The sequence below is a fragment of the Agelaius phoeniceus genome, chromosome 6 (genome assembly GCF_051311805.1).
Source record: "Agelaius phoeniceus isolate bAgePho1 chromosome 6, bAgePho1.hap1, whole genome shotgun sequence".
Classification (NCBI taxonomy): Eukaryota; Metazoa; Chordata; class Aves; order Passeriformes; family Icteridae; genus Agelaius; species Agelaius phoeniceus.
Window position 1 is genome coordinate 28451160 of NC_135270.1, and position 15640 is coordinate 28466799.

The 15640-nt window shown below is 43.5% G+C and overlaps 1 protein-coding gene across 3 annotated transcripts in view; it reads right to left on the minus strand.

The window, feature by feature from the left end:
* PAPLN (papilin, proteoglycan like sulfated glycoprotein) overlaps nt 1-15640 on the minus strand; it is a 50783-nt gene that overhangs the window by 20176 nt on the left and 14967 nt on the right. For all 3 annotated transcript variants that reach the window (XM_077180234.1, XM_077180233.1, XM_077180235.1), the window contains exons 3-12: nt 10035-10150; nt 8619-8679; nt 8263-8365; nt 7240-7370; nt 6795-6918; nt 5990-6070; nt 4873-5045; nt 4209-4332; nt 2967-3093; nt 120-327 (exon numbers count right to left, since the gene is read on the minus strand). In XM_077180234.1, coding sequence (XP_077036349.1) covers nt 120-327; nt 2967-3093; nt 4209-4332; nt 4873-5045; nt 5990-6070; nt 6795-6918; nt 7240-7370; nt 8263-8365; nt 8619-8679; nt 10035-10150 — 1248 coding nt within the window. The remainder of the gene's footprint in view (nt 1-119; nt 328-2966; nt 3094-4208; nt 4333-4872; nt 5046-5989; nt 6071-6794; nt 6919-7239; nt 7371-8262; nt 8366-8618; nt 8680-10034; nt 10151-15640) is intronic.

The window sequence follows — 15640 nt, forward strand, 5'->3', positions numbered from 1 at the left end:
TATCCAGGACACGTGCTTTTTGTAGTCCCAGAAGAGGAGCCTGGCTCTTTCTCCCTAAGCTTTGACAGATGCTCCTCCTGGAGGTGCCAGGAGGCCGTTGTCTGCCCAGGGGCACTGACCTGGGACCAGGGCCCTGTGCTCCAGGTGGCACACTGCCGGAGGTTGCAGGGCTGGCTGCGGCGCGGCTGCTGGGTGAAGGCCATGCACTCGGTGTCATCCACCACCCCCTGCGGGCTCTGCCCGTCAAACGCCACGCAGTACACCGAGCGGGTCTGGGTGCCCCTGCCACAGGTGGCTGAGCAGGGTCCCCACTCCCCCGTTTTCCACCTGCAAGTCACAGAATCAAGGACAAAAAAAAAAAAAGTAAGCCAAACTGCTTGGAGGCACAGAGGAGTCAGTGCCACATCCCTGTAGAAATCAAAAGAGATGGTGTCCCTTTGCAGAATAGAATCAGAGGTGAGTTCCCATTTGACCAAGCGTGCCCAGCTTAATTGGCAATGCAGAGCGCATTAGTCCTACTCCAGAGATATATCTCCAACTAAAAAACACTTGTTTCTCTGGAAATGCAAAGCCCCTCCAGAAGGGGAAGATCCCTCTCCATGGCTTTTGGTCTCCTGATGTCTGTAAAAATGTCATGCCTGGAACAGAACATCAGAAAAAAAAAAAAAAAAAAGTAAGAAAAAGCTCAAAGAAAACAATCCAGATCAGAAAAAAAAAAAAAAAGAAACAAAAAAACAAAAAAACAAAACAAAACAAAAAAAACCCCAAAAAAAAAAAAACCTGCCACAAGAGCCTAATCCACACATTACACTCCAGATATTATCAGAAACAGTAAAACCAAGCCAAGTCCTCATTCTGCCCACAAACCATGCCAGGCACTCTCAGAAGTGCTTAACTTTTCACTGACGGCCAGTAGAGAGCTGGTTTATTCCTCCCATCAGTCAAATTCTCTAACTGCAGCACACATACAAAAAACCCACAAAAATGTAAATAGATCTTTTCCTGACTTTTGTTGCTGAAGCTGCTGCAGAAATGATACACCCTTGCTAAGTAGGGGAATGTATCCACAAAACAATCTGTCTAGATACTAAAATCTCTGCCCTTGGCCACCCCAGCTTCTCAGAACTAGCTGGGTAGCTCAAACCACACCTTGCATGGCCTGGCTTCAGGGACAATATAATGTTTCATCCCCAAATGCAGCATGCAACCAAAGGAACTGGTTGTGGAGGGGGAGCATCATGGTGATCTGCTTGCCATCTGCTATGTACCCTTTCAGCCAGGTAAGGCCCAGCCAGTGAATGAAAACAGTTCATGTTTTCTCTCCCAGCATTCCAGCTACTTCCCTAGCCTGGCTCTTCCCACTCCTTAGCCATTTACAGTGGTGTGGTTGCAGGGCTTATAACAAATTATTAATCAAGTTTTTTCAAAAGCTCCAAAGGGAATAACTCCCCCTCCCCCCCCCCCCCATACTCTATTCTGCCTCCTGTAAAGCAAATGTAATGTTTTGGAAAGGCTATATCAACCAGATGGGATCACTTAGAGCTTCCTTCAGTTGTGGATCAAGACTTCTCTGACCCTTGGTTCATTTCCTTTGTAAGACAAGGTCAGCCATAAGGCTGGGACCCTCATCAGAGGGCAAAAATTGCCAGTCCTAAGCTTTTAGCAGCTTGCTGGGGGACAATTGTTTTGCTTTTGATACTTTTAACTTCTCATATCTTAGTGTACATTATTGTATCTCTCACATCTTACATGCTGTTTTATGCCTGCTATAGGGCCCATGCCAAAAAGAAGAGCTTTTAAGAAACTCCAAATCTTTCTCTATGCCATGCTGGCCAATGTTACAATTGCCCAAACAATCATGCTCTCTTTTCTTTTATGTTCTTTTCTTTATCTTGATAAGTAAATTAAAAAAACCAATCTTCCAGAACTTCTTTACCCTGATTCCAGAGAAAACATGAGAATAAGCAGCCAGAAGCTATGAAGAAATCATCCCTTTCTCAATCTCTAAGAATCAAGTTACCAGAGGCACGTGCAGCCACCTAAGCAAAGCTGCCAGCCAGCACCCTCCACCGCCATTTTCACTGGCAAGCATCAAAAGCAAAGCAACACCCACTTCTACCACCTGTGCCAAAGAGGAAAGCCCCCATGATTTCAGCGAACAACTAGGTGGAGAGCAGAAGAGAGCAGCTGCCTTCCTGTGCTTTCTGTAACTTCCTTCTGCTTGTTACCTCTTCATCTGAGAGCTCCGTGCACTGCTGTGACTCCAGGCTTGTGGCAGGTAGATGTAAGAAGCCCTTTATGTACAGAACAAAGGTTTTAAAGAACTTAAAACAAGTAGCTACAGGCTAACACGTATTCAGAAATGTTCCCAGGTGCCCTCTCACACACAAGTGCTCTCAGAGGCCTCCACTGGTACGCAGACACAGGGAGCTAATGCTCATGTTACAGCCCTGGATGCCCATAAGAGCCAAGTCAAGCCAGCTGTAAGGAACAAGGTGGAAATGGCTGGGTGAAGGGGTTTGAAAATGCTGGAGAATGAAAAGACTCCAGGATTCATCCCTTTCTAAAGGAACACACTGGGAATGCAGAAATGACATAAAATGGCACCAACTCAGACCTGCTACTCTGTAGGCTCCAGCTCAGGAGAAGAAAAATGAGAGAATCTGTTTCATATCTCCTACATGGGCTAGGCAACTGTCTTCCACAATGCTATTTTGGAAGGCAAATTTAATTGGTCAATAAAATGAACACAGGATGTATTAAGCCCTTTCCTTGTGCACACACAAATGTCCTCACTCATCACTGTGTTATCATCCCATTCTTTTGTCTTTGGTTTTCTCTTAGAAGTGAAGCACCTCCTTGGAGAGAACCATGCTGGAGGGCAGATGTGAGAGGGTCACTTTTTTCTCAGTTCCAAAAGCACTTCAGGAAGAAGTCAGACCCCAGAAGAAGGAAAGAAATCGCACCGTTTTGTCTGGGGACAAGGCTGATGGCCACACGTCCGGTTGTTGTCTGGTTGTGGCTTATTCCTGCACATATAGTCTGGATAAATTTCATTGTCTATGGTACAAAACACCAAGCGGGACTGGAAACCTGGGGGACAAGCAAGAGAGTATCTGATCAACACAAGCCACCCAGCAGTAAGTTAGCAATACACCGGGGTTGGCAAGACAAGTTTCTTGTCTGTCAAGAAGTTGTGTAGAATCCACACCTGTCCCAACCATTCCGGAAAAGAGACAGGGGCAGGTCTCTGTCTCTCACTACATGGACAAATGATGCCTTCCCACAGTATAGGAGTCTGCTGGAAAAGCAAGGGAGACAGTACAGTTCTGTGTAGCTGAGGGGAACTTTCCTGTTATATTATGGATTGAGACTCACAAGGGGAGTGCCCTACTCGTAAGTTGCTCATGAAGGAGCCCTGCAAGATTTGTGCAGTGTACAGCAGAACTGGGGGTCTCCTGTTAGACTCAAAAGGTCAGTCTTGTGAGGACTTGATATGGGAGTAAAACTTGCAACTCTTCCTGCTTCCTACAGGTTATGAGTGCCCAGCCAAAGACAATTTTAGCACCTACCATCACAATATGGCAAAAGTTGCAAAATGGCCATTAGGATGGAAGCCCAGAAGAGGCTGATAAGAGCTCTATATACTAATCAGTTGGTGAGGGTTTTTTTGTTTGAGTGACTGAAGTTTTTTGGTTTGTTTTTCTTTTAAGCTTAAAATCCAAGATATTGCTCATGGAGGAATCTGTAAACTGAATAAAATGGGACACCCTAGGAGATCTGACAGTCCTCTTGGAGAGGGGGAATCTTCCAGGCTGTGCAGAGGAGAATGATGCGATTCACTAATGTAGGCCAGGTCTCTCTGGAGAGGACTTCTCAAGTGGTTGAAAAGACTATGAAGACCTGAAGCAAATCAAAACAAAGGCCATCTATGAAGATTCTTAACAGGTCTTAGAAATAAGACTGAGGGCTAAGGAATGGAAAATAAGAACAAGGCATAGGCCACATGTTGGCATGGGCTAATCCTGTTGTGACTCCATGCATGACCCTCTCTTGACAAAACTTGAGCAACACGCTGTGGATCCCTGTGCTGTCTTCCAGAACGAGACTGTTGGGAAGCTGCTGCAGAAGGCAGCACACTGTCACACTGCCTGCAGGTGGATATAAACCCCCCACCAGCCACCAGGGATCAGGTCCTCTCCCCTTACCTCCTCCACATTCAGAGCTGCACTCACTCCAGGAACTGTAGCTCCAGCTATAACCCGAGGCCTGTCCTTGCAGGGGCAGGTAATACTCATACTGTACCCCAGTGTTTGGCTCCTGGCTGATGAGCTGCAAAAGAATGGGAGGAAATCAAGGAAATTACACTTTTCATCTTCACAGCATTTCCCTACCATGTCTGAGGGTTCCAGCTAACTTGCACCCCTCCTATTCAAGAAGCACTAATTCTCTGCACTGGATTTTCTCCTTGCCTTCTATCATGTTCTGGAGAGCATTATTTTTCAAAGAAGGGTGCATTCATCCCTCTTGGCTTTAGAAGATCTAGCTGCTCCTGTCACAGCAAGTACAGCCCACCCTACAGCACAGCATAACAAGCAGTGTCCTGGAGCCTGTCCCTGCCCCAACACCATTTGGTGCTGACTCTTACCTCCCCTAAAGTCAGCGTCCAAAGGAATAGGCAGGAAACCAACATTGCTTATTTCTGGGCAATAGGACCAGAACAGCAAAAAGTGCTATTTTTGTGGTCTAGCTTGAAGGCCCACAGCCTTATAAGATTCCTGGGGTTCTCATCTCGTCTCCAGTTTTTCCCAGCGTACTCCCACCGTGAAAAGCAAGAGCAGAGTGTCAGCAGGGGAAGGCACAGCCTCTCACCTCAATGACGAGGGGTTCTGTGGTGGGACCCCGGGCATGGAGGAGCTCTGGGGCCACATCACCCTCGGAGCCGCGGTCATAATGCAGCACCGTGCTGGCCACCTGCAGTGCCCGGCTGAAGTCAATCGTCCAGTGCCCGTTCAGGTAATACTCCCCTCGCACATTCTTGACAGCTGGACAAACCCACATGCCAGAGAAAGGATCACAAGGTTGCTCCTGTTTCCAAGCAATACTGTGTCACAAGCAAATGAGACTGACCGCCCATCCTCCATCAGTGCTGTCCTCCCTGTATGGCTTTTTTAGCAGAAGCTGCTAAACCACATTCAAACAGTAGTTCATGCCAGCTTTGCTGCAGATCAAGAACTTTTGCTGCACAGCCAAATGCCTCCAGCATATTCCTGCCCTGCCTCTGCATTCCCCACTGTTAGTTGCTGGAGCACAGCCAATGCCAGCCTCTGTCCTTCTTACCACTAAGATGTGGGATTCACACTCCACTGACTTTACACCACTATCTGGTTCATTAGATACTCTATTCAGAAAGCAAGATATGTTCTGAATCCAGTTTTCTACAAAGGAAAATGTGACCAGACTGATTTGTCCTAAGCACTCAATGATAGAGCACTCAGAAAGCAGAAGAGTATTTGCTTTCTCCACTAGAATTTCCTCAGCCCTGTCCAGACATCTAGGCAAGACCTTTTCTCCCTCCTTTTCCCCCTCTGCAGAATGACCAGAGTTTGAGGCTGTACAAATGCTTCAAAGAAATCTATGGAGAAAAGATGCCCACTCCAAACTTATAGATGGCAGGAGTAGGTAGGTTTGCATTCACTAAACAGAGCTCACAGCCAAATTTGGCTAGATCAGCTAGATTCCTTGTAAGTTACAGGCAGGAAGTCTCAGTGTGAACAGCAAGATCTCCATAGGACAAAAAATGAACTAAATGTGGAGCCCAGAGTTGTTTGTGCATCACTCACATTTCAAGGATACTCAATATCCTGATATTCATTTTTTCACTCTGCCTTATCAAGCCCTCAAGGTAAACCCATACCTTAAAACCAGATTTTAGCGTAATGGCTGAAATCCAAATGGACTGATACAGAGATTCTGACATCAATCATACCTAGGAAGTTCCTGCTAGGCTTAACCTCCTTAATTTGGATGCTTGTGGCTCCCACAGGGATAATAAAGATTTGATTGTAACCTGAAAAAAAAAGGGGATTATTCAATATCTGACTGTGGGTGCCATACAGCCACTCCCCTGTGCCAAAGATGTTCATGGCTTCATTTGTGCCTGAACAACTAGGTGAGTTTTTGATGGTGACATGAAGCATTTCCATCATCCCTTTAACTGCATGCTGAATAACCTCACCCTACATTATCCACAGATCAGTCCATGCATAAAAAACTCCAATGACACCTCAGAAAAGTCCATTTGCTACATTTTGAAGTCTTTGGAATTTCAGAAAGAATCATACTGGAGTTCACCATAGAGAGATGTGACCACAAGTGCAGATGACATCTTGGAATTTTTCAAAATTGGCCAAATGCAGAAGATGCAGTCCCATTTCTAGCCCTGCACATGTCCTGGTGGGGCTATCAAAACACTGGACAGCCTTACAAAGGCGGTGTGTGGTGATGTTATTGTGGTGCATTTATAGCACCTGCTGGAGAGGCAGTGGGGAAAGCCATCAGCATCATGGCAAGTACTCCAGTGTGGATACAGATTAACAAAGTGATTCCCAGGATAAGACAAAGAGTATCTTTTCTGATGCTAAGGCCACACACTGTACAGATATTTCAAGTGAACATCCAAGTATGCCTGTAACTATCATGGGAGCAGGTGTCCCAACTAGCCCTTGTAGCAGTTGATTTTTGGTTTAACTCTCTCCTTCTCACTTGCCCAGACTACCTAGGATCATCTGTACCTTTGGGGAGGCTGGCCACATCAAAGGTGCCCTTCACACCATAGCAGGTGCTGCCATCTCCTCCACACTGCAGGCACTTGTCCTCCTTCTTGGCAGATTCCAGCATATTATCACAGCCAACGGCCTATCAGAGCACAGGAGCATTAGTAGGAATAAAATGTGATGACAGAAGGGGGAAAAAAGGCCAAATGCTGGACAGATCTATTGAGAAAGCCTGAATCTAGGGAGCCTGGAAAGTCAGGATAGGGCAGAGAAAACAACAAAGCTGTTATCTACTATTTCACAGCCAGAGCCAGATAAATGCTATCCAGATGCTCCTCAGCACCTTGAAACTGAGTGATTCACCTTTTCTGATGCTATGATGAAAGGTCAAGTAGAACAAAGGGAGACAACAGAAAGACTGACAGACCCAATGATGAATGAAGGAAGTACTGAGATGACTAACCTGACAAACTCCCTCTACACAGATATCTCGCTTGCCAGGTTCACAGGTAGTCCCATCCACCACTGCTTCCTTGTGCCTGTAGTAGAAGTTTTCTCCCTTGGGAATACAGTTTAACTCACACTTATTAGTTGCTGGCAGGAGAAAAAAAAGAAACATTTATATTATATAATAACTTAATACTGGATCAGGAGCCTAGTTCTAGATCACAGGAGCAGAAACAGAGGGGTCTACTGATACTAAGTGGCAGATATTAAATGATTTTCTCGGTCACAAACCGCTGGAGGCTGGAAAAATATTCTAGTAAAATCTCACTGTGCACAAATATTTCCTCAGAGGACATTGGTCTAAGTGGATATTTGGTTATTCCTTAGTAGGATTGCTCTTATACTCCCTTGGAGTACAGGGCTTTCTAGAATGAGAACAAGTACTGATACAGAACTCTTATTTTAACAAGCAACGAAAAACCCTTTTAAATCTATCTTAAAATCCCTCATAATTAAAATCCCTCATAATTTGTTAACCAACTGTGAATGATACCATATCAGAGCAAGGACCCCTGGTTCCCACAACTGTCTTCTGAGCTGGTTCCTCAAGAAAGCATGGTCTGATGAAAGAGATGTTGTATTTTCTGAAGCACTCATTAATTCCATACATTTGCTGCTCTTGTGCCATGCTAATTTTCTTTTGACCATATTGGAAAATACAGCAGAACTTCTGCCCCTCTAATACTTTGGAACTTAGGTGCAACCAGTTCCAGATTTCCTTGAGCAATGTTTCTGAAGGAATGGCTGTTACAAGAAACAAGTACATATTGCTGCAATGCTGTCTCTTGGCCCATACAGTGTCTTCAGGACAGCAATGCTTTGCTGGTGGCAAAAGGATTTTTTTCCATGCCAGCTCCTGCCCCCCACTCCAACTAAAGAAGTACCCTGCAAGGATACTACAGTAAAAATCATTACAGTCACTTCAAAACATATTGTTGATAGGGAGCGATGAAGTGTAACCCCACAGGTTTATCATTACCTCCATAATATGGAAGCCACTTATATTTCTTGCCTTGGAATTCTGTCCCATCAAACTCTGCACACTGCTCTGCCCGGAAATCCCGGGAACCTTCCGGGCAGTTCTGTTTGGAAGAGAAAGTGTTTGTATTGGAGTATTATAAAAAAGGAGGAAAATAAAGTGTACAATAAAAATGCCCCTTCAAACTGGGGCATAATTTCAGCATACTTTTGAATGGATACTGGTAATGAACTGCATCCCCTAGTAACATCAGAGAAACAGGAACTAATAATCACATCTTATTTCTGAATAAGAATGATGTTTGTCTGGGGAAAAGGAGCAGCAGGAAAGAAAAACTAAAACCAGAGCAACGATACCTGAACATTACATGACCGATAGCTTCGTGTTGGTCCAACACAACTGGAAGGACCTTCTGTCCTGGAAGACAGAAAAAATACATGGAGCTCTCTGAAGAACATGCATACAAAAGTCATCTCATAGCAGACGTTACAAATCACCTTCACACCAAGCATATCACCCTCACAGAGTTCCCTGAAACAGCAAAATAACTAATATGCACTTCTTCACCATTAAAGCCAGCTGGCATTTTCTAGTGGCATTTTATGCTATGGTTTATGTTCTGGCATGAATGAGACACGCATCATGAAAAACTGCAGTACAGCTCTTCAGGGTCACGTTTCAACTAAATAATGGAAGCTGAGATTTTAGTCCATCATCCACCAGCAAACAGTCCCGTTGTCCATACAAGAAAGAGAAACATGTTATGTGCAGCACGAGGATAGTGGCCAATTCAGAATATCTTTGTGCATCATTTATCTTGATTTTTTTGTGCCCAATAGGTCCCTTATTAGGAAGGGCGAAACATGCCTATGGAAAGTGTGCAATACCCTTAGTCCAGTCAAATGACCCTAGCTGAGAATTATGGAGAGTAAAAATTATGGAGGAAATTGACCTAAAACACCAATCAATGCCTAACACTTCAGTGTTCCTAAAATGGAGAGACAGGCCTTCAGGGATTCTGGCAGGTATAAACCATAATGGGCAGCCTTCAAAAGAGACCTTTCTTTATTCTCTGTGGGAAGCAGCAGCTTCATAACTCTGTCTTTCTTCTATTACAAAACCTCCTCTCATTTCTCTAAACAGAGAGAGGCATGTTTTTCTCAGGATATTATTGAGAGTCTGGCTTTTTTTCCCTCCTTTGCTTTGTTTTCATCCACAACAAGATCTCTACAGTCCATCATTCCCAAAAGGTGCAGTACCAGTCATCATCCTCATTAGGATGCAGCTGATCCAGCTGCAAATGAGGTGGCACAGTGCTAACACTGCTTGAGCCAAATTCACTCTTCCATTTCTTCTGGGGCAATTTACTGTCCTGGGAATCATAAACCTGAGGAAACCTCAGTGCTGTCACCAGCTCTCAGGAGAGAAACCAACTGCTCTGGCCTGTTCTCCATCTCCCTCAGGGCTTACCACACTAGACCTGATTGAGCAGCTGCTACCATGCCAATCTCCTGATTGCACAGCCTCAGATCTCACAGAAACTGCTGTGATCTATCAAAGGAGCCAAAGCAAGCACATGTTGAAGAGGGGACTACACAAAACAGCAGTGACAAGACTGAAACTGAGGTTCATCTCAAAGTGGACTCATTCCCCTGGGATCAAACACTAAGTGTTTTTTTCTGGATGTATATTGGAACATAACTGCACAAGCTCAGAAACAGTACAACACATTTAAAGAAAAGAAAGAAAAAAAAAAAAGGGTTAGCCCTCACCTTTGGGAATAGCAGCGCCGCTGCCGAAAGCTGACTCCACCGCCACAGCTCCGACTGCACTTGTTCCATTCACCCCAGCTCCCCCAGACATCAACCTGCCTTTTCATCCGGCTGCCCTGGGAATAAAAAACCCACAGACATAGCAAAAAGACATGGCAACACAGGGAAAAAAAAAAAAGAAAATGAAGCAGAGATCCTAAAAATGCTATCTTGCTGTGCTGTATTCCTAACATGAAAAGTGGCACACAGTAGTACATCAGAAAGATCAGGTCTCTAGTATCCAGGAGTATTAGCTTGCTGAAGCCACATAGCACATCCAGCCTCATAATCTCTCTTAACAGCTACTGTTTTTCTATTCATAGAATTTCAGCACTTTTGAATAACGATCTAAAAGAAGATAACATCTTCCTCTCAGCAAGGCAGCAAAGGCAAATAATTACTTCAGGGACTCTGAGCACTGTCACTCCACACCAGATCAATACAGCCACTTAAACCCAAATCCTTGGCTCTAAGTACAATACTTAAGAGAAGTAAAGGAAGCAGAAAGAAATGCCCCAGAACACACTTTTTACTGCAACAGAGTTCCATATATGGAGCTTCATTCCCCTTACCCAAATGTGTCCAATGACAGTGTCAAGGTCTGGGCCATCATTAGCAAAACCCTTATTAATTTTGTATTTAGAAAGTTTGATTACTGACATTAAAAGAAATAACTATGATAATATAGACAGAAATTTACAAGTGTGATGGAACCAACCAAAATACATTGTCTTGGACATGCATGAAATATCATATTTTCAAAAAAAAAAAGGCCTTCTGCAAGCTGATGGGATTCACATACAGCAGGACATGTGTGGTTAGTGGGAAGAATGGCAATATCTTAAGGAAAAAAGTAATATTTGCAAGATGCAGTAGGATTAATTCTGCTTGAACAAAGAAGGTAAGTGCAGGGTTACCTGGTGAATGACACTGTAAAAACAGGGTTTGCAGGGCAGCTGCAAACTGAAGGGCAGTTTATGTATACAATTGTACCACTGAGAAGGTAGTGCGGGTCATTTGGGCACTGAGACATTTGCTGTAGTGAAGAGCGGGCAGGCAGAGAAAAAAAAGGTAAAAAATTATTGTGATGTGACATAATTCACCTCCACACACAAACATCCAAACCTCTGCTAGAAATAGGAGCTAGTCTAATAAATCATCCAGTGAGTCTAACTCAGGCAAGATGCATGGGTTAATCCTCCCTTGTCATTTAGACAGGCTTTATAGTTTTTCACACACACTCTCTGCCTTACTGTATGTCCAAGTTAGTCTTGTTTCTTTACTTCACCCTTTTTTAAGGAAATAATTTCCTGCTGCTGGCAGAGCAACAGTCAGAAATATTAGCCAATCATATCTATGCATTTACTACAGAATTACCCACAACTGTCTAGCTGTAGAGTCACCCCAAATTACCACCTGTATTTCTCTAATGAGAAACACTTTCTTCCTAGCTCAGCTACTTACTTTTCTTCACACAATTTTTTCTAATACCTCTGGTTCAGACCAACTCTGTTTGTCTTCATCCTGCTCGTTCAGTGGCACTGCCCAGGTTACAGCCACTTCTACATAGCTCCTCTTGGCCAAGTCAACATCTCCCTGATCCTGTGCCAAACCCTTCTACCATTCTTTCACTCCAGATATTCAAGTCACTGTGTGTCTTCTGCATTCTCATTTGCCTTTCTGGGCATAATCCCAACAATAGTGTTTTAGCTTTCAGCAAGGCTTTTTCAGCAATCTTATTTTCCCAAGTTTTTCTTTCAGACACCTAATTCCTCCCCCTGTAATCCCTCCTCCCTCACCCTCAAAAGAATAAAATACGCTACCATTTTTTCTTGGCAGTCTTATTCCTCTGTATCAACTGACTGATTTAGGTGCAGTATTAGCTCACCCTGGAAACAAGGGACCTTTCAGTCAGCATAAGGGAGAAGGAAATGTGTAGATAAAAATCCAAAGGAAGAGCATTTGAAAGTCAGATTACTGGAAGGCAATTAGGATAGAAAGCCCTTCCTTGACACACACACCACCCTGATAAATATTCCAATATCCCTCCTACAGAACTAGCATTATTTATTCCTTCTATAGAGAGTAAAATCTGCAGGGACTCTTTGTTGTAAGGCTTATGCATCCACAGAGTTCAGGAACAATCATTTTTCTCAGTATCACTCCAATTATGTACACCCCAAAAGGAGCATCAGACAAAAGAATCCTCCCAAAGCTGTACAGTGTCAGAGAAAGATTTTAATAGGGGCCCAACTCCCATATTTGGAAATCTGTGTACAGTCCTCATTACTTCAGTAACTGCACATGTGTAGGCAGACAAAGATAAAGCTGCATGTTTATAATAAATAATAAATATATTATTACATAACCTGATAACAGGACATTTTTAGATGCTGTCAGCCAGTTTCTGCTCCAAAAGCCTCTTTCTGCTCTCTTCAGACTCTGGAATGCTTTTATCTCATGTCAGCCAGGACAACTAAATTCCATTCCCTCATGGATTTCAGAATGAAAAATCTACAATCTTCATTACTGTTACAAATTCATTCGGTTCTGTTCTTCTCTTGCTTCAGCCTGACATTCATACAAGAATGTAGTTTCTTTATCTGCATAAAGTATATATTTTAATGTTTCAAGAGAAGTGAGAAAATGCATACAACCATCTTTCCTGACCTCTAAAAACTCCCCAAAGAGCAGACAGTTAGTGCCCAACTGCTCTGTCCAGTTTTATCACCAGTTGAGACACCAGCAATGCATCCTTTCTGGGAATATTGATATTGCCCATGACCTGGCACTGTGGATTCTCAGGGCTCATTCACATACAGGCAGCTGTGGTATACAAGTTTAGAAGGCCAGGGATTTCATTTTTATGAACACTGCATTGCTTTCATCAGTTCCTAGACAGACGAACTGCTGATGTAGTGGCAGCATCTGCTGTTACCAGGCCAACAGTATCTGATATCATCAGCAAGTAAAGAGCTATGCCTCTGAGTCATTAGACCTCCAGACCTCATCTGCAAAGACAATTCCAGTATGCATCACAGGCAAACAAAAGAATTATGGAAAAGTGTCCTAGATAGCTTATTATGTACCATGTAATGTTTATTTTTGTGTATGACACATGCACTGGAAGAGAAGCTATGAATGGGACTTGACTCAGAAAAACAGAAAATGCTTGCACTATGTAGGAGCACTTTGAAAGACTTTCCAGTCAGTTTGATGAGATGGATAGAAAACTATGCATGGGAAGAGGGCTGTGCTTCCCAGACAAATGCATTGCAGGCATGCAGTGATCCACAAAGTTCATATCACCAACTGTGGAGAAGTGATTCAGTGGGAACAATTTCCTAGTGCCTTGTTGCAACTCAAATACCAGCAAGCTATCAAAGAGAACATCAATTTACTATACAATCCCAAGTGAGCAGTGAAGTTCTGCAGTCACACATCCAAACAACCTACATCCCAGGTAAATTCTTACCGCTTGCTCCTTGGGCACTTTTCAGGACTCAGAGATAGTCACCCTGAATTATTTTGTGATGTTTGTTTGGTGCTGCTTTTCCAGACTGACGAGCAGGAACAAAATGTCCTGTTGCACCACCCCAACAGTTGCTGCTCAAAGCATGTGGTTACTGATAACCACACTATGCCCAGAAGGTTGCACAGCTTTGGCCTGTTGAGATGCAACTGAAGCATTGTTTTGGACACTGAAACATCCTTACTGTGATTTCTGGGGCTGTTTCACTTGCTTACTAGGTTCCATTGGAATCAGACACAAATCTCAGCACCGACAGGGAGAAGGTGGTGAGAAATAGAGGCTGACGACAAAGCCCTGTCCAGCTGTTACCCACTGAAAACAGATATTGCTCACAATGATAAAATGAGTAATGTGGTGTCACACTTATCTAGTGTTTCCATGGCATAAAACTACAGTCAAAATCAGACTCTTTCTCTTTAACCTTTCTTAGTATTTTTGAAATAAAACTGCATCATTTTATTGGATAAATATCTACTTTCTGGTGTTTATAGTTTCTGAAATATGGTTAATGTTTATTTTGACACACCCTGAACTGTAGCATCATTTAGGAAACATGATGTAGGAGAGAAGGGTGAAAACCAAATACCTTACAAAAGAAAACTATCACCACTATCACTTCTGTAATTGTTTCATTGCCAAAGTCTTGGCAAGTAAGAACTCTTCAGTGAAAAAATGAGGCTTCATTAACATTGAATAATAAGTCCTTAGGGAGAAGTTAATTGATCAGAGAAAATTTTATAACAGAAAGGGGAAAAGAAAGAAAAGTGTCAAGGTGCCCCAAAGATTGGCTGCTCACTGTGGGCCAGTAGTGAGAGACTCTCCCAGGACAGCATAGCGGGCCAGGGAGCAGCCCCAGCCCTGGGAATTGGGCACCTCCACAAGAAACTAGGCTGGGAGTTGGGACTGCAGGTGGGCCTGACTCATCAGGGTCCATGGCTGGCCAAGCAGAGTTGTGCAGATCCTCACTGGGGTAGGAGCCAGCAGTCCCAGGAGCCTACAAGGGTGTCCTGGGCAGTGGGCTGGGTATGGAGAGTCCAGTCAGGGCCCGTAAAGCCTAGTAGTGCCCTCAGAGCCCTAACAAAATAACGCACATGGACTGTGTCCTTAGACCATGGGCTCTTTGGTATATGAACCATTTCCTTCTTCTTTCTATATCCAGAAGAATTACCCAATACTACAATGATGACCACCAATAATATATTTTCACATAGCTAAGCTCTGCATGACATGTAGTATCCAACCCTCAATTTTAATTGAAAGGGAGCTGAAAACATTCAGTATATGTTACATGTTTATAATTTAGACATCTGCTGCTATGCCAATATGCATTTTCAAGATGGCTACATCTGCAACCAGCTAGGATATTAGCCAAAAATGTTACCAAAAATGAGCTAATTAATCCAAACCACATCAGCAAAGCATTTTTTTTATAATTCTGTCTTAACCATTGATCTTTGCTCAGACACAGCAGGCTTGTGAAGAGCTTTGAAGGTGAATAATGCCAAGTACCATTCCTATGAATAATGAATAAGCAATCAAAGAATTGTATTTGAGTAAAACTAGAAAAACAAGACTGAAAGTGAACAAGATGGTGACAGCAGGAAGCAAAATACAAAGTGATGCAGAAGAAGTATCTTATTAAGACAAGCTGCTCTACGAAGATGAGGAAAAAAACCCAGGCTTTGTTAGCTTTAATGGCTTGTGGTTTACACTCACTGTGTACAAATCCTTTCATTCCACTCTCATCCTAGCCATGGCTCGTTAGCATATGTCCTCTAACAAATACAGTAAAATCCAGCAGTTCCCCGACACCTTCATTTTCTCAAAACACTTCAGATTCTCCCTACATCACTGAGCCCTCTCCCTTGTGGTTCCCAGCTCTTTTCCATGTTCCCTATTCAACTCTTCAACACTCCTCACTGTGCTACCTCTCTTTGGGCTGTCCCACCCTACAGCTAGCTCCTTCCACACCCACTGATTTTCTGTCATCTGGGGAGAACATGGTGCATGCCTGGTGCGCTGCACAGCCAGGGAC